At 41.9% G+C, this 26,104-nt stretch overlaps 1 protein-coding gene across 5 annotated transcripts in view; it reads right to left on the bottom strand.

Annotated features, from left to right (window-relative positions):
- Positions 1 to 26,104, bottom strand: part of OXR1 (oxidation resistance 1) — a 618,048-nt gene that overhangs the window by 29,138 nt on the left and 562,806 nt on the right. For 3 of the 5 annotated variants that reach the window (XM_056522574.1, XM_056522575.1, XM_056522578.1), the window contains 2 exons: positions 21,414 to 21,585; positions 15,733 to 15,895 (listed from right to left, as the gene is read on the bottom strand). In XM_056522574.1, coding sequence (XP_056378549.1) covers positions 15,733 to 15,895; positions 21,414 to 21,585 — 335 coding nt within the window. Of the gene's footprint in view, positions 1 to 13,321; positions 13,755 to 15,732; positions 15,896 to 21,413; positions 21,586 to 26,104 lie in introns of those variants that run through there. The other 2 variants (XM_056522576.1, XM_056522577.1) reach the window with 2 other exon arrangements.

Here is a 26,104-nt window from a genome sequence, read left to right as displayed (position 1 = left end):
ACCAACTTGTTAACTGTGTAGTGGAACTCCCATTGAGATCAAAATGGAATTTCTTAGTGAAACAGTTTTTTTCTACCGTGGATCTGCCCCCGCCAAAATTTGCACTTGTGCCACATTTGGGTTTTGTTGCCAGTTGGCCAAGGATTTCACCCTTTTGCTTTCAACAATGGCAAAAGCTGCGGCTTTCTCCCCACAGAATGGTCATGTTGCAGATTTGGATTTTCTCAGCTACATGTGAATGTAACCTGCATCTAAATTCCCCAAGGTAAGAAAACCAGAGCTCTGATTGGTCGTTACAGCACTTTTTTATTTTTAATAAAATAGTTTTGACAACTTCCTAAGCAAATAAGGAGAAAAAAAAGCAAATAGACCAACATAGAGGTGTTACATGTTCTGGGAATCAATAGACACAACAGGAAGGAGGCGGCTGCCCGCAGAGCTTCCTACTTACAGTAGATTAACCATTGCTGCATACAACGGTGGTGGAAAAGGCTTACAAAGGAATTCTAATTAATGGCTGGAGAATTGGGCACGCCGCAAAACCAACAATCAGCCGTATAAATATAGAATACACTACTGCGGGCTCCTCAGGGGGATCTTAAGAAATGCAAGTTATAGCGCACAGTATGTCTCATACGTGTTGCTACGGTGCCTCGCCACAATTCAACAAGTTCCACATTGTAATTGGAAAAAGGTTTCTAAAGTTTCTTGGGTAAAAAAATATTCTTAAAAAGAGAGAAAAAGAATTGTGTAATATTCACCCGGAGCAGCTGCTGCCCATAGCAACTAATTCCTGATCTCCGTTATCAGAGGCCATTTGGACCTAATTTGTTGCGATCATACGGTCTCAGTGTTAGGTATTTAAAGGGGTACTCCGGTGGAATTTTTTTTTTCTTCAAATCAACTGGTGCCAGAAAGTTAAACAGATGTGTAAATTACTTCTATTGAGAAATCTTAATCCTTCCAGTACTTATTAGCTGCTGAATACTACAGAGGAAATTCTTTTCTTTTTGGAACACAGAGCTCTCTGCTGACATCTCTGTCCAGAGCAGCATATGTTTGCTATGGGGATTTTCTCCTTCTCTGGACAGTTCTTAAAATGGACAGAGATGTCAGCAGAGAGCACTGTGGTCATGATGTCAGCAGAAAGCACTGGGTTCCAAAAAGAAAATAATCCTTTCAGTACTTATTAGCTGCTGAATACTACAGAGGAAATTAAGATTTTTTTTTAATAGAAGTAATTTATAAATCTGTTTAACTTTCTGGAACCAGTTGATTTAAAAAAATAAAAGGTTTCCAACCGGAGTACCCCTTTAAGTAACAAAAAAAAGTGTATAACACATACCCTAAACCAGTGTTTCCCAACCAGCGGGCCTCCAGCTGCTGCAAAACTAAAACTCCCAGCATGCATGGACAGCCAAAGGCTAATTATATAATTATATAAAATGAAAAAAATTACAAAAAAAATTAGTTTTGTTTTTACAGCTCCTATTAAGAGTATGCATCTTTGTGGTAAGAGACAAACACATTTTATGTAGTGTAATCCTGCAGTCTTATACTATCATACACCTTATGCCATGAGTGGAGGTAGTATTAATTTACCCTGAAAACGTGTTTAATGTTTCTTTTGCTGTTTTCATGGAGAAGTTTCCGTCCCTAATTTTAGAAACTGAACAGGCAACATACATTGTGCATGCAATGGAGGAAAAAAGTGGAGTACACTTGCGCAATTTTATCTATTTGCAAACACTAAGCAAAAAAAAAAAAAAAAAAACACATTGTAAGTGCAAACTTACAAAAAGAATAAATAAAGCACTCTGCCTTCCAAGCTGGAGAACCACTCACAATGCAAAAATTAACAGGCTAGGGTAGAGCAGTGTTTTCCATAACATGTGTCTCCAGCTGTTGCAAAACTACAATTTCCAGCTTGCCTGGACAGCCAATGGTTGTTCCAGCTGTCCGGGCATGCTGGTAGCTGTAGTTTTGCAACAACTGGAGGCACACTGTATGAAAAACACTGGAGTAGAGTAGGACTGCAAGATGGGACTACACAGAGTTTGTTTGCTTTCGGTTACCATGGAGACGCATAGTTCTGTATAGGAGATATAGGTTAGTTTTTGAAAGAAGCCCTATTTAAAATTTGCTTTATTGACTGGTGATATCCTGACCCTCATGCACTGTACATGGCGGTCGTAGACTCGCTTTGCTTGATATTCCAATGTAGTGAATTTGTATGAAGTTCTATTGCATTAAAGGATATGGACACCTTTGACTTAGTTATTATTTCATTGCAAGTGTGATATGCAAAAAATGATAATTTTTCACTCCTTTTGTTCTGCAGCTTGCATGTGTTACAATACAAGTCACTTGTAACCGCTGGAGAAATGTCCTATGGCTGAGAAACACGGGCATAGGACAATATGATCCAAGCACTAGGATGCAAGTGTTAGGCTGGGTTCACACCACGTTTACTTAAATACGTTTCCCGTATACGGCTGGGAGCAGGGGGCGGGGCTTAATTGCGGCGCCCGCACTCAGCCGTATTCGGGAACCGTATTTAATACAAGTCTATGAGCCTCCGGTCGGCTTCGTTTTCGGCCGTATGCGGTTTCCCGACCGCAGGCAAAAACGTGGTCGACCGCAATTAAGCCCCGCCCCCCTCCTCCAAACCGTATACGGGAACCGTATTTAAGAAAACGTGGTGTGAACCCAGCCTTACACTAACCCTCACATCACATCATAGAGAACACAATGAGAGGCAGCAAATAAGACTTCAAAAGGACATATATGTATAGGTTATAATGGGTCCGAAACATGCCCAAACAGTGTCCTTTTGGCATATTTGTCCATCAGCATAACTTTCCTTTTCCATAGACTTGCATTGAGGGGGCGGGGTGTGACACCATAAGGGGGCGGGACTATGATGTCACGAGCTCCCGGCCGTGGCTCAGCGGAGCACCCCTTTAATCAAAGGCGTCAGATACAACACTTTAACATAAGAGGATACTGGAGAGTGGAAACAAAAAAACAAAAAAAAAAAAAGCATAAAAAGTGAAGTTTCTTTGCTTAAAGGGCTACTTCAGTGTAGGAAAATGTATCCCCTATCTAAAGCATAATGTGTGATCAAGGGGGTCTGCACCGTGCTCCGACTTCTCTGGGGAGTGGGCACACGCCCCCCATTCATCACTATGGGAGAGCCGGAGATACACGAGTACAGCGCTGGTGTATCTCCAGCCCTCCCATAGGAGGTGAATGAAGGGTGTAAGCCAACCCCCACTCCGTGTGCGAGGAGAGCCAGGGCGCAGTGCAGGAGATCAGGGGCTTCCCATCGGTCGGAACCCAACGTGATCACACACTTCTAAAGTTTCCTACACTGCAGTACTCCTTTAAAAAAAAAAGAGGTGATCTATCTTGTATTACTTGTCTAGAAGACACAGGACAAAGCTGAGTGGATTACCAGAGTGGACGAGTTTCAGCAGGAAGGAAAAAAGTTTGATAAACAGGAGAAAGAAGCATTTTTGTCTAATAAGATATGCTACAAAGTTTCTTACATTAGCTTGTACTACTGATCTATTGATCTGCAACATTTTTAAATGACCATGCCAATTAAAAAAAAATTACCCCAATGTGATGCAGTATTCCCTGTGCAGTGCAGGGGGGTATGCATGATGGAGGGTAGGGAAAAGCATAGAGGCTCTCTTTACTGTATGTCATGGAGGATTTTGAAGCAATGTCATTGTCCGCACTATTTCTGTATAGACCATAGCCTCTTCAGCAATAACATTTAAATGAAAACCAATATGACTTCTAGTAAACCGGCTATCAGCTAAGTGTTTATCCACATCATGGCTGCCACAACTCTGTAACTTAACCTCTTAAGGACGCAAGGTGTACCTGTACGCCCTGCGCCCATTCTATAAACCGGGGTCACGCCGTGTTATAGCAGGTCGGTCCCGGCGGCAAATGAAAACCGGGACCCTGGGCTAATAAGTATGAAGCACCGATCATTGTGCCGTGCGCAATTAACCCTTTAGAGGAACCCTCTAAAGTAAAAAAAAATTGCATCTGCAGCTCAGTCAGGCTATTCGGGAACACCATGGTGAAACCGATCGGCGATTGACTTCTCCATGCCCGAGATCCACGCAGGAGAAGTCAAGCCCTGATAACACTGATCATCCGCATGAAGTTCTGTGCCGATGATCAGTGTTAGGAATCAACGTAAAGCATGTTATAGCCCCTAGAGGGGGCTATAAGATAGCAAAAACTGAGTGGAAAAAAATAAGTTACTAATGATGAATTAACCGCTTCCGTAATAAAAGTAAGAATCACCCCCCTTTTTCCATTTTCAAAAAAAGTGTGTAAATAAAAACAAACATATGTGGTATTGCCACGTCGGAACTATAAAAATATATCGATAATGAAACCGAACTGTCAATGGCGTACCCGCAAACAAATTCCAAAGTCCAAAAAAGCGCATTTTTGCTCACTTTTTATAGCAAAAAAAAAAAACAAAAACAAAAAAAAAAGCGATCAAAAAGTCCAATCAAAACAAAAAAAGGAACCGATAAAAACGTCAGATCACGGTGCAAAAAAGGAGCCCTCATACCTCATTTTTCATACGTTGAAAAATAAAAAAGTTATAGGGGTCAGAAGATGACCATTTTAAACGTATTAATTTTACTGCATGTAGTTATGATTTTTTTCTAGAGGCAAGACAAAATCCAACCTATATAAGTAGTATATCATATTAACCGTATGGACCTACAGAATAATGAAGGTGTCATTTTTACCGAAAAATGCACTGCGTAGAAACGGAAGCCCGCAAAAGTTACAAAATGGCATTTTTTCTTCAATTTTATCGCACAATGAATTCCCCCCCCCCCCCCCCATTTCCCTGTAGATTTTATGGTAAAATTACTAATGTCACTGCAAAGTAGAATTGGTGGCGCAAAAAAATAAGCCATAATATGGAATTTTTGGTGCAACATTGAAAAAGGATTATACTTTTTTTTTAAAAAAGGAGTGAAAAAAAAAAAAAAAACCTGCGTCTTTAAGGGGTTAAAGCTTTATTCAGCATCAATCTTACCCTCTGGGGACTTCAACAATTACCAATCCCCGTGCATCAACAAGTCCTAGCCCAGGGCATAGAGGGATGAACCAGGCCAGGGGTCACAGATCACTGAGATGATCAATAAAGTGGAGTGTTGTGTGACCTTCTGGATGCTCATCAGCCACTGATCAATAACTCCCAGCATAGAATTAAGAAGAGTCTCATTGCAATATGTACAGAAAAAAAATCACCAGTCAACATAAGTCAGATTGAGTCTTCGTCTGTCAAATTAGACGCCTTATAGTTAGAGATGTTTCTCTCCCCCATGGCTAGTAAATCTTACTATAGATATATATGTATATTAATTATATTATATTATATATATATCTATATATCCCGTACACGGTACCATTCTGCTTTCCTGACAACCTACATGTTCATATACCCGTATGTCCCTCTACTGCTGCATAACCTGAATCTTGATATAGATCCCGTTCGTAAGATCATCCAGCTTTCCTGACCACCTACATTTTTATATACAGATGCATGTCCCTGTATTGTTGCATAACCTGACACGGCTTTACATAGTGACTTCAACTTGATGGTTGTTGTAGTCAAGTTGTATTTTCCCCTCCACCTCTCTGCATCTCTACAAACACACATTTTCCATTACTAGTCTGTGGAAATATGCAAGTTCCAGGCTATGTATACATCCCTGTGTGTATCTAAACCGCTCCTAGCTAGAACGCACCACATTATACTGCGCATATTTTTTTAAATCAAGAAGGAGATACACAGATATTGTATATCTCTCTCTCTCTCTCTCTCTCTCTCTCTCTCTCTCTCTCTCTATCTATATATACATACACACACACACACACATATATACACACACCGTGATCCCTCAACTTACAATGGCCTCAACATACAATGGTTTAAACATACAATGGTCTTTTCCGGACCATTGTAACTTGAAACCAGACTCAACATACAATGCTATGGAATCTGCGAAACATGTCAAGGGCTGGGAGAACGGACCAATCAGAATGGGCATTCACTGGTAAAACCCCCTGTATTCCTAAAGTGGATGCACTGACTGGTGTCTGGTAGCGCCCCCTACAGTACAGGGAGGTATTACACGTTCTGTACTCTTTACCTGTTCCAGGGTTATCTCCTTTGGACACCAGGTGAGGGCGGCTCCATTTTACTTTTTTATTTTTTAAATGTATTTATTTAACGGACATTGCGTGTTCTGTACAGGACCCCGAAGAAGCATCTTTCCTCTACATAGACCAGTTTTTTCCCAAAGAGGGTGCCTCCAGCTGTTGCAACACTACAACTCCCAGCATGCCCGAAGGCTGTCCGGGCATGCTGGGAGTTGTAGTGTTGCAACAGCTGGAGGCACCCTCTTTGGGAAACACTGAAATAGACAGTGATTTACAGCTCCCAGCAGATCTGTCTTTTATATGTAAGGACTTGCTTTATCTGTATTACTTATCTACTTATTTTTGTTTAATCCTCACTTTTTCTTATTTTTTGGATGACATTTTTGGTGGCTTCAGGTCCAATTACCAGGTTTCCATAGAGTTATGGTCTCAACATACAATGGTCTTCCTGGAACCAAATTAATATTGTAACTTAAGGGAACACTGTATATATATATATATACACACACAATTTATATCACACTATATATATTTATATTTACATATACACACACTTATTTTTTCATTTAATTTTTTTGACACGGTATACATTGGAGGTCTCCAAACTGTGGACCCCTTGTATGCCCAGACATGTCCAGGCATGCTGGGAGTTGTAGTTTTGCAACAGCAAGGGGTCCACAGTTTGGAGACGACTTGTCTACATGGACACATTAGGTTGCGGTAAATATCCTAGATTTATTGCAACATCTAGAAGTTGTGTATTTACAGTAATGCAGTGATTTGTTTGTCGCCTTGAAGCCTTTTGTCCCCAAGGATCCATATATACAGAAGTTCCCATTGACATTGGCTGCTATGGGGAACGCCATGAGATGACAAATTAACTGCGTCTAGTCAGTAAGGCTTAGAGCGCCGTTGTCATTAAGTGGTTAATAAACCTGCGGGTAGTGGAAAGTTCATTTCCTCGGGAAAAAGGAAAGCAACATTATGATATTATGCGTCCTATGGAGGAAACCAATGTATACAAACCCCTTCCCCCACAACCTACAATGGAATATTCTCCAGCCTGTTGCAAAACTACAACTCCCATCATACAATGACAGCTTCTGACTGTCGGGGCATGGAGGGATGTGTAGTTTTGTAACAGTTATTATAATTATTACCAGCTAGATAGTCACAGGTTGGAGAACACTGCTATATTGTTTTTTCCAGGTTTCCAAACAACCTTCCCTCCATCTAAGACCCGAGTGTCCCCACTAGAAAAAAAAAAATTTATCACTGCCATTTTGGTTGGTTGACTGCATTTGACTTTTACCACTGCAACAATTGAGACATCTGTTATACCAATGTACGGCTCATCCCTTTTCATCCTGTGCACACTATAAAGGCTGCTTTCACACTATAAAATTCATCCGTTAAAAGATCAGTTAGAAACGTCCATTAGAAAAGCTTTGAAAAAGGACGCTAAATGTCCGTTACAACATTTTTTGATTATCCGTCATGATTAACGTCCGTTAATTGTGACAGAAGAATTAACGGCACATGCATTTAATTTTCTTCTGTCACAAGAAACTGGTAAATTAAGGTCGTTATTTTTAACATTGAAGTCTATGGCTGACGGAGGAGCCTTTATGTCATCCGTTTGCACCTGGTTTATAATATCCCTTATTACTTCTGAGCTCAGAAGAGGTGACATCAGCAGACTCCTGCAGTGCTGAAGGACTACTACTACTCCCATCATGGAACAGACCTGTTTCCATGATGGGATTAGTAATTCCTCAGCTACGGGAGTCTGCAGACAGCTGGGGAGGCTACATTAGTGTCTGTACTACAACCCCATGGGGGTTGTAGTAGAGGGGCCGAGGGATTGATCGCACCGGGTTTCATTTCTGAGACCCGATGCGATCCAAAGCTATTAAGCAGGGAAGCGGGCGGCATGCTGCACTCCCCCTGCGATGTACCGTGTGGGTGTGTGTGCCCAAGAGATATATCGCTGCGGGGGGGGGGGGGGGGGGAAGAAATATAGCCTATATATCTAGCCCCCCAGTACATTTATAATATGCCCCCTGCGGCGCATTAATTAAGATATGACCCCCGCCAGCGCATTTATACATATATATCCCCAGCAGCGCATGTATAATATACCCTCGCAGCGCAGCCATTTATATACATATGTCACCGCAGCACTATATGTGAAAAGCATTCTAGCGGCAGCATCAGCCGGCCCGATGCTGCTGATCGAAATACTTTTCATACATAGCGCAGTGCCGGCATTTGTATAAAGATGTGCTGGGGGAGCGCTTCTACATACATATACCCCTGCAGCACTATGAATGAAAAGTATTTCTATTAGCAGCGCATAGTGCCAGGGGGCATATTATAAATGCGCTGGGGGGCTAGATATATAGGCTATATGTCTGCCTCTCCCCCCCTGCAGCGCTATATCTTGCCCCCCACAGCGCTTTTAATATAGATATGGCCCCCACTGCCACTCACAATGTTCATTTTTAAATCTCCCACTGAGATCCCTGAATGGCTCCTCAGTACCGGCCATTCAGGGCTCCCCGAGGGGATTCAAAAATGAAAGTTAAAACACACGATACATAACAGGGTTGTGGAGCATGCCGCCCGCTCCCCTGCTTAATAACTTTGGATCTCAGAAGTGAAACCCGGTGTGATCAATCCCTCAGCCCCTGTTCTACAGACTCTGTTCCATGATGGGGGTAGTGGTACAAACACTAATGTAGTCTCCCCAGCTGTCTGCAGACTCCCGCAGCCGGGGAATTACTACTCCCATCATAGAAACAAGTCTGTTCCATGATGGGAGTAGTAGTAGTCCCGGCTGTGGGAGTCTGTAGGCAGAGGTGTTACAGCCATACATGAGGGATGTTATAACGTGTCTTAACGGATGAATATTTATTCAGCCATTAGCACCCGTTATTTCATCCATTATTGTACACCCGTTTTTACACCAAAAACGGATCTTTAATAATGGGTGAATGCTCATAAAAGGAGCCTAACATCCGACAAATGCTGGGCATCATCGCTGCTGTGGGAAACAAGCATACTGTGTGTGTTCTGGTCTATCCCATGGGAGTTGTAGTTTTGCAACAGCTGGAGGCACACTAGTTGGCCATAGGCTAGGTCACATGTGCCATATTTTGCTGTGTATTTGCTGCTGTGTATCTTTTTAACCATTGAAGTCAATGGGTAGCAACATCAGCTTTGTATTTTGCTATCCATTGACTTCAATGGGAAGGATAATACACAGAAAATATGCAGCAAAGTACAGCATGTGTGACCCTATCCTTAAAGGGGTGCTCCTCTCCCCAGTGTTTGGAACATTTAGTTCAGAACGCTGGGTGCGGGCTTCGGGGGGTCACCACGCCCCCTCGTGACGTCACTCCCTGCCCATCGTAACGTCACAACCCCTCCCATAGACTTGCAATGAGGGGGCAGGGGTAACGAGGGTCGGGGAGTGACATTTCAAGGGGGCAGGACAACCCCCCAAGCCCGCACCCAGCGTTTGGAACCAAATGTTCAGTAATGCTGGGAAGTGGAGTACCCCTTTAACCAGAACTATTTGCCACACATCAATATGCCATGCATTAGTGTACTAGAAATTATGCCGAATGTGTCAAATAATGTGACCTATCAGACACAAGCTAATAGACATTTTTCTCATCTTTATGACACCTTATGGCTTATTGTCGTCAAAACTTTACCAAACTGCCGTGATTGGCATAAAAAAGTGCCTAAAAGACATTTTAAGGGCCCGTCCACAATGCAGACATTCATCTGACAGAATACCGCCTGCAGCAGAGTCTTTTAGTTTTTGCTTCTGGGCTTATGCTGCTCTGTGCACACTACAGAATCACTGTGGCAGGATTCTGCTGGTGGAAGGTACATCCGTACAAAGAGTTAAACATTCTACCGGTTGTAGTTTTGCAACAGCTGGAGGCACACTAGTTAGGAAACTCTACTGTATCTACAAGGGTTGTTCAGGAAGAGACATGCAGCAGCTTTCTACCAAAAACAGCACTACAGCTCTGTCTCATTCACTTTAATGGAGCTGAGCTACAAAACACACACAAGCTGTGCACAAGTGCGGTATTGTTTGTGGAAGAAAGCAGCCACGTATCCCTAAATTCTGGACAACCCCATCTAAATACAGACAGATTTTTACCAGCAATGAAAACCCGGATCTGTATGAGAAAGAGGATGTGTACTTGGTAAAGGTACACGTAAACATTGGTGCGATATCATGTCGCACAAAGAAAACATTTGAATGCACCGTCTGGGAATTGCAGCTGTACCGCTATACTACAGTTACAATTTGGCTGTATGGCTGGGTTAACATGGCATATTGCTGATTTCTGATGCACAGTTTCACTTTTTTTTTTTCCTTTTTCTTAAACATGATTAAGGATAAGCCCTAAGCAATGGAGCTAATCTGCATTCCTGGCTTTCTGATGCATTTTCAGCATATATTTGAAATAAGGGTCGTATAGCAACAAGTGTATGAACGAGGACACATATTCCTATTGAAAACAGTGGGAGATTATATATATATTTATAGCATTTTTATTTATTTATTTTTCTTATGGCAACAAGGCCTAAAGGAAATTGGAAAGAAAAAAAAAGGGCCAAATTCCAAATAGATAGCAAGCAGTTACACGTGACATACACAGAGTTCAATGCTAGCAAAGTCGTGTACAACCTGCGACCTAAGCCGCAACAGGTTTGGATACGTTGCTACAGCTGTGTTAAGTTGCAGGTCATAATGTGACCAGACTGACAATCATACGATGCAGCATAACACATTACCAAATGGCCATGTAGCCCTAGTTATATGACGAGACTGTAAAACAGTTTCAGGGGTAGAAACACCAGCAAAACACTTTACTCCTATATCATGCTGGGAGGGAAGTAGCGGGATCGACGGTGTTTACAAATCAGCAATGAAATGGCAGTGCCGAACTGGGTACTGGGCACTCCTATACCCTTACTATGTCTACATTCTGCTAGAGCAGTGTTTCCCAACCGGCGTGCCTCCAGCTGTGGCGAAACTATAACTCCCAGCATGCCTGGACAGCCGGAGGCACCGTAGTTGGGAAAAACTGCGCTAGAGTGTGGCTTTAAGGGTACGTGTTGGCAGTTTAGTTTTGTCACTGCTTGGCACTTAGTCATTAACTGTGTGACAATGAAACAGAGGTGAGTAGAATGAGCGTGTTAGGGTCCCCTCCGAAGTGAGGCCACCTCCGCATGGTGGATGGGGGACACGATTTGCTCAAAGAGAATACATTTTTTGACCAAGAGTGTTGCTGCAACCTTCTATTTGTATACTTTGTTTCACTGTTTAGTTACAGTACTTTTAATTTAGCTGTGTACAAAAATATTTGATGTACATATTTGATGCACAGGATTTGAAGTTGCAGAAGTTGAAGTTCAGTCAATTCGTATACATTCTGCTCATATTTGATCCCCCCCCCCCCCTCCACCTTTTAACATTTATGAAAACAAACAAAAATGCACCATATGGCCCAATTCAGAATAAGATAAACGAAAGTGCAGCTCCAGCAGTAGAGAAGTGCAGCTCTGGCATTTGTCTTTGAGAAGAGAATGGTGGGGACAGTCACAAGGCCACCATACACATTAAGATGGTCAGCACTTTGGCACAAAATCGGTGGGTTTAGGCAACTTTGACAACCTGTGGTTCATCAACTATTGCAGAACTACTACTGCCATCATGGCCAGACCGCCGCAGGTTCTCAGTGCAAAAGGGAGTTGGTAGCTTTGCACAAACTCTGCATTAAAAATAATGGATACACAGAGATTCTAAACAGTGATCTTAAAGGGGGGGGGGGTGATAGTAACAGCTCTTAAAGGGGTGTCTGATAGCAACAGCTCTTAAAGGGGTGTCTGATAGTAACAGCTCTATTTCCCTGAAGCATTCCCACAGGGGAAAATTAAGTATCATGAAATATATATATATATATATATATATATATATATATATATATATATAATGTAGTTGCTGTATCTTGTAATACCTTTTTTATTGGACTAGCAAGATTTTGTAGAGATGAGTTTTCGGGATTCCTCCCTTTATCAAATGCTTATGACTTGATAAAGGGAGGAATCCCGAAAGCTTGTCTCTACATAATCTTGTCAGTCCAATAAAAAAAGGTATTACAAGATACTGCAACTACCGATGATTTAGCAATATTATATATATATATATATATATATATATATATATATATTTTTTTTTTTTAAATTTATTATTATATATATATTTTTTTTTTTTATGAATGGGCTGTAAACACTTTTCACAGCTCTGCCTAACGAATGAGAGCCCCCACTTTTCTCTAATAAAGCGTTTCCCAAACAAAGTGCCTCCAGCTGTTGCAAAAGGCACCCTGGTTGGGAAACACTACCCTATACACATACATTCTCGGCCATAAGATTAGTGTTTCCTAACCAGGGTGCCTCCAGCTGTTGCATAACTACAATTCCCTGCATGCCTACGGCTGTCCGGGCATGCAGGGAATAGTAGTAGGCATGCTAGTTAAGAGATACTGCTCTAATAACTGCAACGAAGTATATTTTCAGGCATGATTTTCAGAATGATATAAAAGACCCAACCAGAACCTAATGCCAAACACTTCAAGTACGCACACAGCCCAAGTTTATGCATTACAACACATTGCCCTCCCCTACACGTTATGTAGGAGCCCCGCTCTCCATATAAGGTACAAAACTCAAAGCCGTAATACCACAGACAGACCAACTAAGAATATATGCACAAAAAAAAAAAAAAAAAAAAAACACACACAACACACACACACACACACAATAAAACAGCAATGATGGTGGCCTTAGAGGCGACAATGAATGGCGCCACAGACAATAACCCTGACAAGTCACCAGCTCCTCAGGACCTGGCAGCCCCCCCTACAGATTTTGCCGCCGTCACATCATACACCCCTGTCTATACTTATAAAATCACGAATGCAGTGAAAAAAAAAACTTTTATACAGCCACATCCTGCAGCTATACAGACAAAAGGCGACTCTCTAGCAGCAGGAGATGCGCGCACATTTACCAATGAGTACTTGTGATTCGCAGTCTGGTGCTTCCTTGACTTCTTGCCATACCAAAAGCGAGACATTTCCCTTTCGTAGAGAGCGAACATTAATGTTTGACATCAGAACCACGGCCACACATGCTCTCGCTCCTCCATCGGTTCCCAGTATGTACACACACACAGCTGCGGTGACACAGTAACCACAGAGCTGCACTCCAATGACTGACAGCCCCGGCAGCTAGTAAGAAAACCGGTCTTGCCTTTAAGGGCTTGGTCTAATCAGAGTTTGGTTGGAGTGCAGATGACTCAGTAAAAAGAGAGTGTCATTTAAAGGGCCAGTGCACCATTGCAAAGCTGAATAGATTGCAGTCTGTGCATTGGTTACGTGCGAGGAGAACAGGATGGTGTTCTGGGCATCTGCAATGCAAGTCGACAATCGCAACAAAAGCAATTGCTATGAGATAGCAATGGGGCAAACCCTAATTGCAAAGGGTTAAAAGAGGAAGGGCTAAATCACCTTGATGACATCATAAAGGCAGTGTTTACCAACCAATGCACCTCCAGCTGTTGCAAAACTACAACTCTCAGCATGCCCGGACAGCCGCTGGCTGTCCGGGCATGCTGGGAGTTGTAGCTTTGCAACAGCTGGAGGTGCATTGGTTGAGAAACACCATCATAAAGGCATCATGAAGACATGCAAAGTCTGCTTCAGACCTATCCTCGGTGAAGAAATAGATAATTCACAAGCACTTAAAAGTAAATCGGATTACACGGCCATTCCCACAGTCATCAGCTGGACGGCGGCTGCCCCAGTGAACGCCACAATGGCCCCTTCTGTCTGCAGAGAAAGTCTCATTTATTGTGATTATAAAAGTCGTGGCCGCCTGCTAAATCGAATTCTAACTACGATAGGAGAAATGCAAACAGATATAAAGAGCCGCTAAAAACTCATAATGGGAGGCAAAACCCACAAACCATCCTCCCGACTAGAGATGAGCGAACTTACAGTAAATTCGATTCGTCACAAACTTCTCGGCTCGGCAGTTGATGATTTATCCTGCGTAAATTAGTTCAGCCTTCAGGTGCTCCGGTGGGCTGGAAAAGGTGGATACAGTCCTAAGAAAGAGTCTCCTCGGACTGTATCCACCTTTTCCAGCCCACGGGAGCACCTGAAAGCTGAACTAATTTATGCAGGATAAGTCATCAACTGCCGAGCCGAGAAGTTCGTGACGAATCAAATTTACTGTAAGTTTGCTCATCTCTACTCCCTACGTTTGTGGTGTGGTTTATCGCTCTCTCATCAGCCCGGGGGAACGCAGACTAAAGTTTTCCTTCTTAAGATGAGCCATAAAGCTTACTTGGGGTGGCTACATATGTTAGATTGCTTCTGACCCCTTCATGCACAGGGGTGCTCATCTTGGCGGAGTGTGCATGTGTTCACAATACAGAAGTCTTTGGCTGTCCGGGCCTGCTGGGAGTTGTAGTTTTGCAACAGCTGGAGGCACCTTGGTTGGGAAACACTGGCCTAACAGATGATAGTCCTGAACAGGAGCCCCCCTCCCCCTGATAACCCAGAATCCTTTTCACCTCCTGCTGAGTACACGTACAGCTTCACAATCTTACTGACCACATAAGTGAACAGAAGGTTAATCGAATAAAGGACACAAGGTAAGTATGAGTGTGGGGGCGTCACAATGTGCTTCTCTCTTACACACCTCCATACTAGGCATACATAACACTATGCAAACACAACCAGTATTATGGATGAAGCTTATGTACTTACAAGTAATTGATAGATATTTGCGCATCCTTTACACTCAAATTTCCTTGAGGTTATATGAGAACAACCCAGGCCGATTATCCTTGTGAACACTTACTGCATATTTTCCAGTTAGTTACATTTAGAATTTCAATGTTAGACATGAGACACATGTGACTTGTGGCTACAAGTTCAGTTCCTGACATTAACTGTGCAAATGAAGGAAAACATGTAAAGATAAACAGTACGTGTTGTATATATAAAAATAAATAAATTAAAAAAATACTGCTGCAACCAAATCAGTGTTTCCCAACCAGGGTGTCTCCAGTTGTTGCAAAACTACAACTCCCAGCATGCCCGGACAGCCGAATGCAGGGAGTCTTAGTTCTGCAAACCCTGGTTTGGAAACACTGTACCAGATACCATGAATGAGCAAATCTGTAAAAAGTTCGATTTTGCCTTTGTCTTTTGACTGTTTAAATATTTACCATATTTAATTTACAAATTCAGCAAATTTGGTCTCAGAATAGAAAGTTTTCAAAACAAAAAAAACAAACATTGGCAACGATTTTGCTCATGTTTGTTTCAAGATCTTGTAGGATCTTACATATGACCACTCTTTTGTTTTAGTAGATTTAGGGTTGCAGGCCAATATAGTCACATTTCATACCTCCCATAATCTTGTGGGGGAATCATTGGAGGACCCCTCAGAGCTCTCCGGTTCTTCGTTCCTTTTCATTACCACAAATCCTGGCTCTCTTGAGCATTCTCCGATTTCTTCAGCATAAATAGAAGGGCTCCACTGAATGAAAAAGGAGTAAAGATGGTCCGTTCTGTTAGGGGGATAAAAACACAACATTTTACTCATAAAAGGCACAGAGGTTTTTGATTTGGCATCCGCACTTTACTTCTACACCAGTATAAGGGTGGGTTCACACCACGATTTTACCATACGGTTTCGGCATACAGTATGCAACTGTACAGAAAACCGTGCCTGTAGACTTCCCATTCAAAACCGTATGCACCATAATGTATACGGTTGTCAACGTTTTTCAAAGCATACGGTTTTTTACTTTTTTTTTTCCAGACAGAAAACCGTGGCCTACCACGGTTTTTAGTCCGGGTGAAAAACTGTATTAAATTGTAAATGTTTTTTTTTAACATGGGAGCCAATGGGAACCGTACAGAACTGTATGTGCGTACGGTTCCATTCGGTTTTCACCATACGGTTTTTGTCTTTGCTCAGTTTTTTTTCTTGGAATTTCAATCAAACAAGTAAAACTTTATTCATAATGGAATGAAAAGTTAAAAACGTATACGTTTTTTTTCTTAAAAATCGGATGCAGCCGGTAATTTTTTAAACCGTATACAAATAAAAATTTGTCTAAACGTTTTGATACAGTTTAGTCCGGTTTTGAAGAAACCATTTTTTTAAATCAAAAACCTGATACGGGAACTGTATTGCAAAAACATGGTGTGAACCCAGCCTAACAAAGCAGTCCAGAAGTACAATATACCGTATTTTCGTCGTATAAGACGCACTTTTTCTTCCCCAAAACTGGGGGGAAAAAGTCGTTGCGTCTTATACGGCGAATACACCCCTATCGTGGCGGTCCCTGCGGCCATCAACGGCCGGGACCCGCGGCTAATACAGGACATCACCGATCGCGGTGATGCCCTGTATTAACCCTTCAGACGCGGCGATCAAAGCTGACCGCCGCGTCGGAAGGGAAAATGATTTCACCGCGGCGGTCCCGAACAGCCCGACTGAATAGCCGGGTTAGTGCTTACAGGACACCTGGAGGGACCTTACCTGTCTCCTCGGTGTCTTCTCCGTTCAGGGATCCCCTGTATGGCCGGCGCTCTCCTTCCTCATCATCACGTCGTCGCGTACGTGCGTCGGCGTGCGTAACGACGTGATGGTGGCGACGGAGAGCGAGGATACCCGGCCGGCAGCAGAGACGTTCCGGAGCGACGGGGACACGGCGACAGCGATGGAGCGACATCCAGGGCAGCGGTGACGGGTCCGGAGCGGCGGGGACACGTGAGTATTACCTCCTATGCAGTGGTCTTCAATCTGCAGACCTCCAGATGTTGCAAAACTACAACTCCCAACATGCCCGGACAGCCAACGGCTGTCAGGGCATGCTGGGAGTTTTAGTTTTGCAACATCTGGAGGTCCGCAGGTTGAAGACCACTATTGGGTTCAAAATCTTTATTTTTTTTAGATTTTGCACCTATAAATTGGGTGCCTCTTATACGCCGGTGCATCCTACAGGGCGAAAAATACAGTAATAAGCACAAAAAAATAAGTAAGGCTAGGTTCACATTGCTGTTGTGCTCTGTCCCATTCTGGGTCCATATGGATCTTTTCTTTTTCTTTTATTTTTTTTTTTCACCGAACAGCCCAAAAATGGGTTGGAGCACAACTGACAACACTGGGTCCTGAAAGGGCCCATTGACTTCAATGGGGTCTGTCGAGGAGCCAGTAGTTTACCGTAGAAAAAAAGAAAAATAGCACATGCTAAATTTTATTCGTCACTAAACTATCATTTCAGCGGACTGGCCAACAGCACTCCATATACATTTATATAGAAACCAAAAGAAAATAAATTGGTGCAGGCAGCCTGTTGCAGGCCCAAAGTCCAGACAAAAAAAAGATGAAAACGACTGCAGCGCTCAAAAATAGTGGAAAAAAGTGTAGGTAGCTTTATTCCATGTCAAAATAGAAATCTGTATTTTGGCATAGAATAAAGCTACCTACACTTTTTCCAGCTATTTTTGAGCGCTGCAATCGTTTTCATCTTTTTCGTCTGGACTTTGGGCCTGCAACCAGGGGCAACAGGCTGCCTGCACCAATTTCTTTTCTTTTGGTTGTGCCCAATGGGCCGGATGATGCACCGCTGTGTGTGAAACGGCTGCCATCGCCCGCCCGGTGAGAATCTCCTGCCTGAAAGGGCTCCGCAAAACATTGGATTTTAATCGCTTGGATATGAAATAAAGCTACATTCTTTTATCCGGAGGGTGAGTGCACCGATCTATCTTTTTTGCTACTACTGTATATAGGCACCGCTGCCTTACAGTATCTAGTGGCTTTGCGTCAATCACTGATGTGAATATATCATACGGCCTTGCAGACTGTGTTGCAGAGGCTACTTAAGGGCAAAAAAAAAAACATAAATACGGTCCATTTAAATTTTTTGTAATAATTCCTAACATTTTTGGTCGAGATGACTTCCATTAGAGCAAGGTTTAGTAAAATAAAACCACAAAAGCCAAAGCTATTTTCTAAACTCAGTATCCCTGGTAACAGTCCAATAAGCTGTATGGAGCCTTTCTGTGTTTTTGTTCAGGTCACCCAGACATTTCTAGCACAGAATGACATGAGAATGAGCATAAAGTACTACATATCTATTGTGTTCAGTAGGTTATAATACAAGGTCAGATTCCTCTGTTGCACCTGATGGCCGCTCAGCTCTTATTCCATTTTAAGAAAGAGCCTAATGGGGGCTGTTATCCTATTCGGCAGATTTCTTGCAGAAATTTTCGCGACAGTCAAATTCATTTGAATAGGTCTTGTAGAAATTAAGTTTTATTTGCAGATATTTCTGTTCTTTATGTATGTATATCGAGAGTAATAATTCCTATGTCACTCCTTAGTATTGGTGCTTATGTAGGATCCCACTCCTTAGTTCAGTGTTTTCCAAACCGTGCGTGTCCAGCTGTTGCAAAACCACAAATCCCAGCATGCCCGGACAGCCGTTGGCTGTCCGGGCATGCTGGGAGTTGTAGTTTTGCAACAGCTGGAGGCACACTGTTTGGAAAACACTGCCTTAGCTGTACAGTGGTCCCTCAAGTTACAATATTAATCGGTTTCAGGATGACCATTGTATGTTGAAACCATTGTATGTTGAGACCATAACTCTATGGAAACCTGGCAATTGGTTCTGAAGCCACCAAAATGTCATCCAAAACTAGGAAAAAGTGAGGATTAAACAAAAATAAGTAGATAACTAATACAGCTAAAGCAAGTCCTTACATATAAAGGTAAGAAAGAGTAAATCACTGTCTATGTCAGCGTTTCCCAACCAGGGTGCCTCCAGCTGTTGCAAAACTACAACTCCCAGCATGCCCGGACAGCCAAAGGCTGTCCGGGCATGCTGGGAGTTGTAGTTTTGCAACAGCTGGAGGCACCCTGGTTGGGCAACGCTGGTCTATGTAGAGGACAGGAGCTTCTTCACGCAATGTCCTAAAAATGTAAAATGGAGCCGCCCTCACCTGGTGTCCAAAGGAGCAGCTAACCATGCATAGGTAAAGTGTACAGAACATGTAATACCTCCCTGTAGGGGGAGCTACCAGACTCCAGTCAGTGCATGCACTTCAGTAATACAGGGGTTTTACCAGTGAATGTCCATTCTGATTGGTCAGTTCTTCCGGCCATTGACACATTTCACAGATCTGGACTGTCTGTAGCATTGTATGTTGAGTCTGGTTTCAAGTTACAATGGTCCAGAAAAGACCATTGTATGTTGAGGCCATTGTAAGTTGAGGGATCACTGTATATGGTCCTAAACATCAGATCTGCTTAGTGAGCCATGTTTCACTGTAAGGCTATGTTCAGACATCAGAATGTCCACACAGAAACTATCCATTCTTTGTGCAGACACCGGAATTGGAATTTACGCACCAGAAATATCTCATGCGGAAATTCCGCTGTGTGCACAGTGCAGCAGAATCCCACTGAACTGAAATTCGGGCATGTGAACATAGCCTAACAAGCCTGGGAAAACCAGACTATATCAGGTTTGGGAGACGTAATATCAGCAACGTGTGTGGTCATAAAAACCTATATACCCATGAAATGATTAAGGGTGCGTTCCCATACGGCATATATGCAGCATATTTCACGCTGCGCAAAATTTACGGCAGCAGCGGGAAATACGCTGCATATTCCTTGCTCACTATACACACAGGGCTTTCCGGCGGCAGCCCTATGCGTGCAGTGAGTTTTGGAGGCGGGGCCATGTGCTGGCATGACTGTGCCGGCGGCTCCGCCTCCAAAACTCACTGCACACATAGGGCTGCCGCCGGAAAGCCCTGTGTGTATCGTGAGCAAGTAATACGCAGCGTATTTCCCGCTGCTGCCGTAAATTTTGCGCAGCGTGAAATACGCTGCATATACGCCAGGTGGGAACGCACCCTAAAAAGCACAAATCTCAAAAGTCATAAAAAGACACATTCACATAAAATAAAATGTTGCTACAAGCACCCCTGGGGAGCGAATTCATCACCCTAGAATGGACGTTCCTCCACCTGTACCTTTACCTCAAAGGCAGAAGCGCAAGACCTGATCCTCCCTGATGATCGAGAAACCTGTTCCCGATAGTCTGACCTTTGTGGATCGGGAAACGAATTATAAATTACTGACCAGGTGGGACTAAGTCCCAGTTCTTCTTTCTCGTTTTTGTCCCTCCTTACCGGATGTGTGCTGGTGATGTGGGGCCCCTGGTGGCTCCATCCAACATATCTGGCTGACTTGTTCGATCCTCATCCCATTCTGGACCAAGGTCCTAGATGTATTACATCGACTGACTCGCGTCCGCCTGCTCCTTGACCCGAAAACCCTCCCCTTACTCTCCATCCTCCCTTCCCCTTTGTCACGATGGTCTGGCTCTCTTTTTCGCTTTCTTCTTCTGGCTGCCAGGACAGTAATACCGAGATTATGGAGATCCACTCTACCTCCTACCCTTTCGGGCTTGTCTTCAGGAAATAGCTCACCTACATACAATGGAAGAACTCCTAGCTGATTCCAGATGCTGTGTGGACAAACACTACAGGATCTGGTCTCCATGGCTTGAGTTTCTCTCTTCATCTGATTTTAGAGACCTCCACTCCCAAACTTCCCCTCAACCTCTCTAGGTCATCTCCTTTAGGTATACTCCCCTGAGGTTTCATCCTCTGCCCTACACTAGCTTATACACCCTCTCCTGCAGCTCAAGGAGTCATGGCTGATCCCTGTGGTAAGTGGTTTCTCAGTTTAATCTGCTACTCCCTTTCTCTTTCCCCCTGTTCTTGTTATCCTTTGAATTATCTTTCTTTTTCTCCATTGGTCTATACCTTTCTTTCCTTCCCTTTTTCTAATTTCTTTTTGTCCCCCTTGACTGACTCTCCATGTGTCTGTCGATTGACTGTATCCTAATTATTTTATGTATGTGCTGACATAAGCATGCCTTCATGTTTTATTGGTCGTGGTTGGCGATTATTCTTGTCATTATCAATATTCATATGCCTTAAATAAAAACTTTACTTTAAAAAAAAAAAAAAAAATAATGAAATGACGCAGCTAGATACCTTTCATGGGGAACAGCAAACCAGTATTCCAGCTTGTCCCGCTGTGCGTACTGCTGCATTGATGCACTGGCTTGAGACACAAACGTTTTTCTCATTGGCTTCCCAACTCTTAGACACAAATATCTGTGAGATCTGTGCCTTCGCTTTTCTTTGGCAATAGCAGAATATACACCTGTAGAAAAAAAAATTACATTTATATATATATATATATATATATATATATATATATATACATACACACATCATGTATTTTATTTTTTCTTTGCAACACACATTGATTAACAATGATTTTCCATACAACCTATGTAAGAGCTCCTGCACACTGAGTAATTTAAGGCATTTATGCCGATTTTGCGAACCCCGCCTGGAATCATGAATTTCCCCTGGAATAAGCCTCCCATTGACTGCAATTGGATTTCTGCAACTTTGCTTACAATTTTGTTTTCCGTGCAGAAATTTCTGATGTTAATCCAAATCCAGCTGGAAGACAATGGAACTGCAAATTCCGAGCTAAACAAGCACTAATTCCACTTAAAGGGGTATTCCAGGAAAAAACTTTTTATATATCAACTGGCTCCAGAAAGTTAAACAGATTTGTAAATTACTTCTATTAAAAAATCTTAATCCTTTCAGTACTTGTGAGCTGCTGAAGTTGAGTTGTTCTTTTATGTCTAAGTCCTCTCTGATGACACCTGTCTCGGGAACTGTCTAGTTTAGAAGCAAATCCCCATAGCAAACCTCTTCTACTCTGTGCAGTTCCCGAGACAAGCAGAGATGTCAGCAGAGAGCACTGTTGCCAAACAGAAAACAGCAACTCAACTTCAGCAGCTGATAATTATTAAAAGGATTAAGATTTTTTAATAGAAGTCATTTACAAATCTGTTTAACTTTCTGGAGCCAGTTGATATCAAAAGTTTTTTTCCTGGAATAACCCCGTTCATTATTTATTTCCATTTAATTTTAGCATGGAGTAGAAAAAGGATTTGTGCTTTAAAATTTTAGCAAGGAATCTTTCCTCAGCGTTCACACGATGGAATTTCTGTCAGGAATTCAGCACTGGAATTCCGCAGCAGCAGAGTCCCTTTGATTTCAACTGGATTCTGCTGTTCACATAAATTCTAAATCCGATATCCGCAGAAAGAATAGACGTCTATTTATTTTGCGGACTCCGCAAGGAAATGCACTGTTGTCTATGAGACGGAGCATTTCCAAGCGCTGACATGTTCTGCCGGCGCTCCGCTGTCTGGGCAATGTCCGCATGGAAATTTTCTGTGTGAACATAGCCTAAGGCCTAAGGCTATGTTCAAATGGCGGACATTCTGCTAATGAGCTCGTAATTCCGTTCTGCAAAACTTGCTGTACAATTTTTGCAGTTTTGCAGAAATTAAGCAGAATTTCAGCTCAATTTCTGTGTTCTCAAAACACAGAATTCTGCCGAAATTCAACCCCCCATTGAGGTAAGTGGGATTCTGCCCAGAATCCTGCAAAATTTTAAGACAGGTCTTATAATTTTTCAAAATCAGGAAAGCAGAATTTCCGCAGCAGAATTTCTGCTGTGCAAATAGGACAGCGGAATTCCCATTCAATTCAAAGTACAGTAAATTTTGTGGAATTTCCAAGCATAATGTTCTGGTGGAATTCTGCAAGGAAATTCCGCTGTGTGAACAAGGCCTAAGGGCGGACATTTTGCAGCGCCAACTGATTCAGTCAGTGCCACGACTGCATGGACATGCTCAATCACCATTGACAGCAACACATATCCAAGTGGATCCGTCAAATGAAGGAATGTGCTCATTCTTTCGGAAGAAACTTTAATTTAAATTTCTGTGGTGGAATTTTGGTGGAATTTCTGTGGTGGAATCCTTCAGTGTGCATGGTGCAGCAGAATCTTATTAAGGACAATGGAAGGATGGTAAATCAGAATTTCCAACAGTTATATTTAAGAGGAATTATACCCATATAGTGAATGAGCTTTAAAGGGGTATTCCAGGGAAAAACTTTTTATATATATCAACTGGCTCCAGAAAGTTAAACAGATTTGTAAATTACTTCTATTAAAAAAATATTAATCCTTCCAATAATTATCAGCTGCTGAAGTTGAGTTGTTGTTTTCTGTCTGGCAACAGTGCTCTCTGCTGACATCTCTGATTGTCTCGGGAACTGCACAGAGTAGAAGAGGTTTGCTATGTGGATTTGCTTCTAAACTGGGCAGTTCCCGAGACACGTGTCATCAGAGAGCACTTAGACAGAAAAGAACAACTCAACTTCAGCAGCTCATCAGTACTGAAATGATTAAGATTTTTTTATAGAAGTAATTTACAAATCTGTTTAACTTTCTGGAGCCAGTTGATATATAAAAAAAAAGTTTTTTTTCCTGGATAACCCCTTTAAGGGTATATTCACACTATGGAATTCAGCATGGAAATTTTTGCACATGTTCAATCTTCTTTTCGGAATTCAATTCCTGACAGAAATTCCGCTGTTAACACAGAAACAGAAAGCCCACTGAAGTCAATGGAAGAACGCTGCAAGGCGGGAGCCACACGGACATTCCTTGCGGATTCCACCTTTAATTTCCATAGTGTGAACAAGACCTAAGGATGTGTTTCTTATAGCTATACTGCAGTCTGATGGGAACATTTTAAGTTAATGAACAAATTAATTTGCAGTCCCGTACTTCTGTTTTACATAAGGCGGTCAGCCCCACATCCCAGCTGTGACTGCAGTGAACCCAAATATCATAATCGCCGGGATCAAGAAAGCTGAGCCACAAGGAGCTGTTTGTTGGGATGTTCAACATTGTAAAGTTTCTTTTGCTGCCTGTATCTGCCAAATACATACAACAACTTCTCATATCTCAGTATCTTGAAGCCTGTGGGTATGATGTTTGCGTATCCTGAAACATACACGAAAAAGCACGTACTTGCAAATTTTCCTACGTAAGTTGCGTTTGGAGCCAAGATCGAAACGGCAGGAAAAACTGGTGTGCAAGTCTACTCTAATGCAGAGCTTACAGAACAGGAGGTCATTGTTTGCAAAGCTGCAAGGTTAAATAGAATCAAAGAAAAAGGATGTGCGCATTGATATTCGCTGAATGGACAGGGAATCTAAAGACATGCAAAATGATTTATACACTGATCAATTTTGTAAACTTACAAATGGGGTCCATGGGGGAGATTTATCAAAACCTGTGCAGAGGAAGAGTGGTGCAGTTGCCCATAGCAACCAATCAGATTGCTTCTTTCATTTTCCACAGGCCTCTTTGGAGGCCTGTGGAAAATGAAAGAAGCAATCTGATTGGTTGCTATGGGCAACTGCACCACTCTTCCTCTGCACAGGTTTTGATAAATCTCCCCCCATGAGTGTATGTTTCTAAAGTTATAGGACAGCGCGCCCTGCGGCGATTTAAGGAAATGCAACGTAGACTATAACAAGTTTGTCTTTTCGCCTTTTGAGATAAATCTGATCAATCTCCAAGGACATTTTACCTAAGTAAACTCACAGATTTTGATAAGCAGTGCCAAATGACCAATTCGGATTGTTTTACAGGAAATTAGAAAGCTTAATGCATTTTCCTAACCAGTACGTCTCAATCTGTTGCAAAACTACAACTCCCATCATATCAACTAAAACTATCAATCAACATATTTGGTATCGCCACACGTGTAAATGTCCAAACTAGTAAAATAAAACAGTAATGGTCCCCTAAAATAAAATGGTAGGTCCAAAATTACATAACATTCCTAAATAATAAAAAAAAAAAGTGATCACAATGTCACATATGCGCAAACATGATACCGATAAAAACTAAAGATCACTGTGCCAAAAACAAGCCCTCATTCAGCCCCACATACAGAAAAATTAGAAAGTTATAGGGGTCAGAATAGAGACATTTAAAACATAAAAATAATTTTGTAAAAAAAAAAAATATATATTTTATTTTTTTTATTTTTTTTAACCCCGGACCAGGCCCATTTTGGCTTTAAGGACCAGAGCGTTTTTTGCACATCTGACCACTGTCACTTTAAACATTAATAACTCTGGAATGCTTTTAGTTATCATTCTGATTCAGAGATTGTTTTTTCGTGACATATTCTACTTTATGTTAGTGGTAAAATTTTGTGGTAACTTGCATCCTTTCTTGGTGAAAAATTCCAACATTTGATGAAAAAATAGAAAATTTTGCATTTTTCTAACTTTGAAGCTCTCTGCTTGTAAGGAAAATAGACATTCCAAATAAATTATATATTGTGTCACAAATACAATAGGTCTACTTTATGTTTCCATACTAAAGTTGACATGTTTTTACTTTTAGAAGACCTCAGAGGGCTTCAAAGTTCCGCAGCAATTTTCAAACTTTTCACAAAATTTTCAAAATCAGAATTTTTCATGGACCAGTTCAGGTTTGAAGTAGATTTGAAGGGTCTTCATATTAGAAATGCCCCATAAATGACCCCATTATAAAAACTGCACCCCCAAAGTATTCAAAATGACATTCAGTAAGTTTGTTAACCCTTTAGTTGTTTCACAAGAATAGCAGCAAAGTGAAGGAGAAAATTCAAAATCTTCATTTTTTACACTCGCATGTTCTTGTAGACCCAGTTTTTGAATTTTTACAAGGGATAAAAGGAGAAAAATCCTCTCAAAATTTTTAACCCAATTTCTCTCGAGTAAGGAAATACCTCATATGT

Source organism: Hyla sarda, chromosome 5, assembly GCF_029499605.1.
Source record: "Hyla sarda isolate aHylSar1 chromosome 5, aHylSar1.hap1, whole genome shotgun sequence".
Lineage (NCBI taxonomy): Eukaryota > Metazoa > Chordata > Amphibia > Anura > Hylidae > Hyla > Hyla sarda.
The sequence above is the reverse complement of the archived record's forward strand: the minus strand, read 5'-3'. Positions and strand labels throughout refer to the sequence as shown.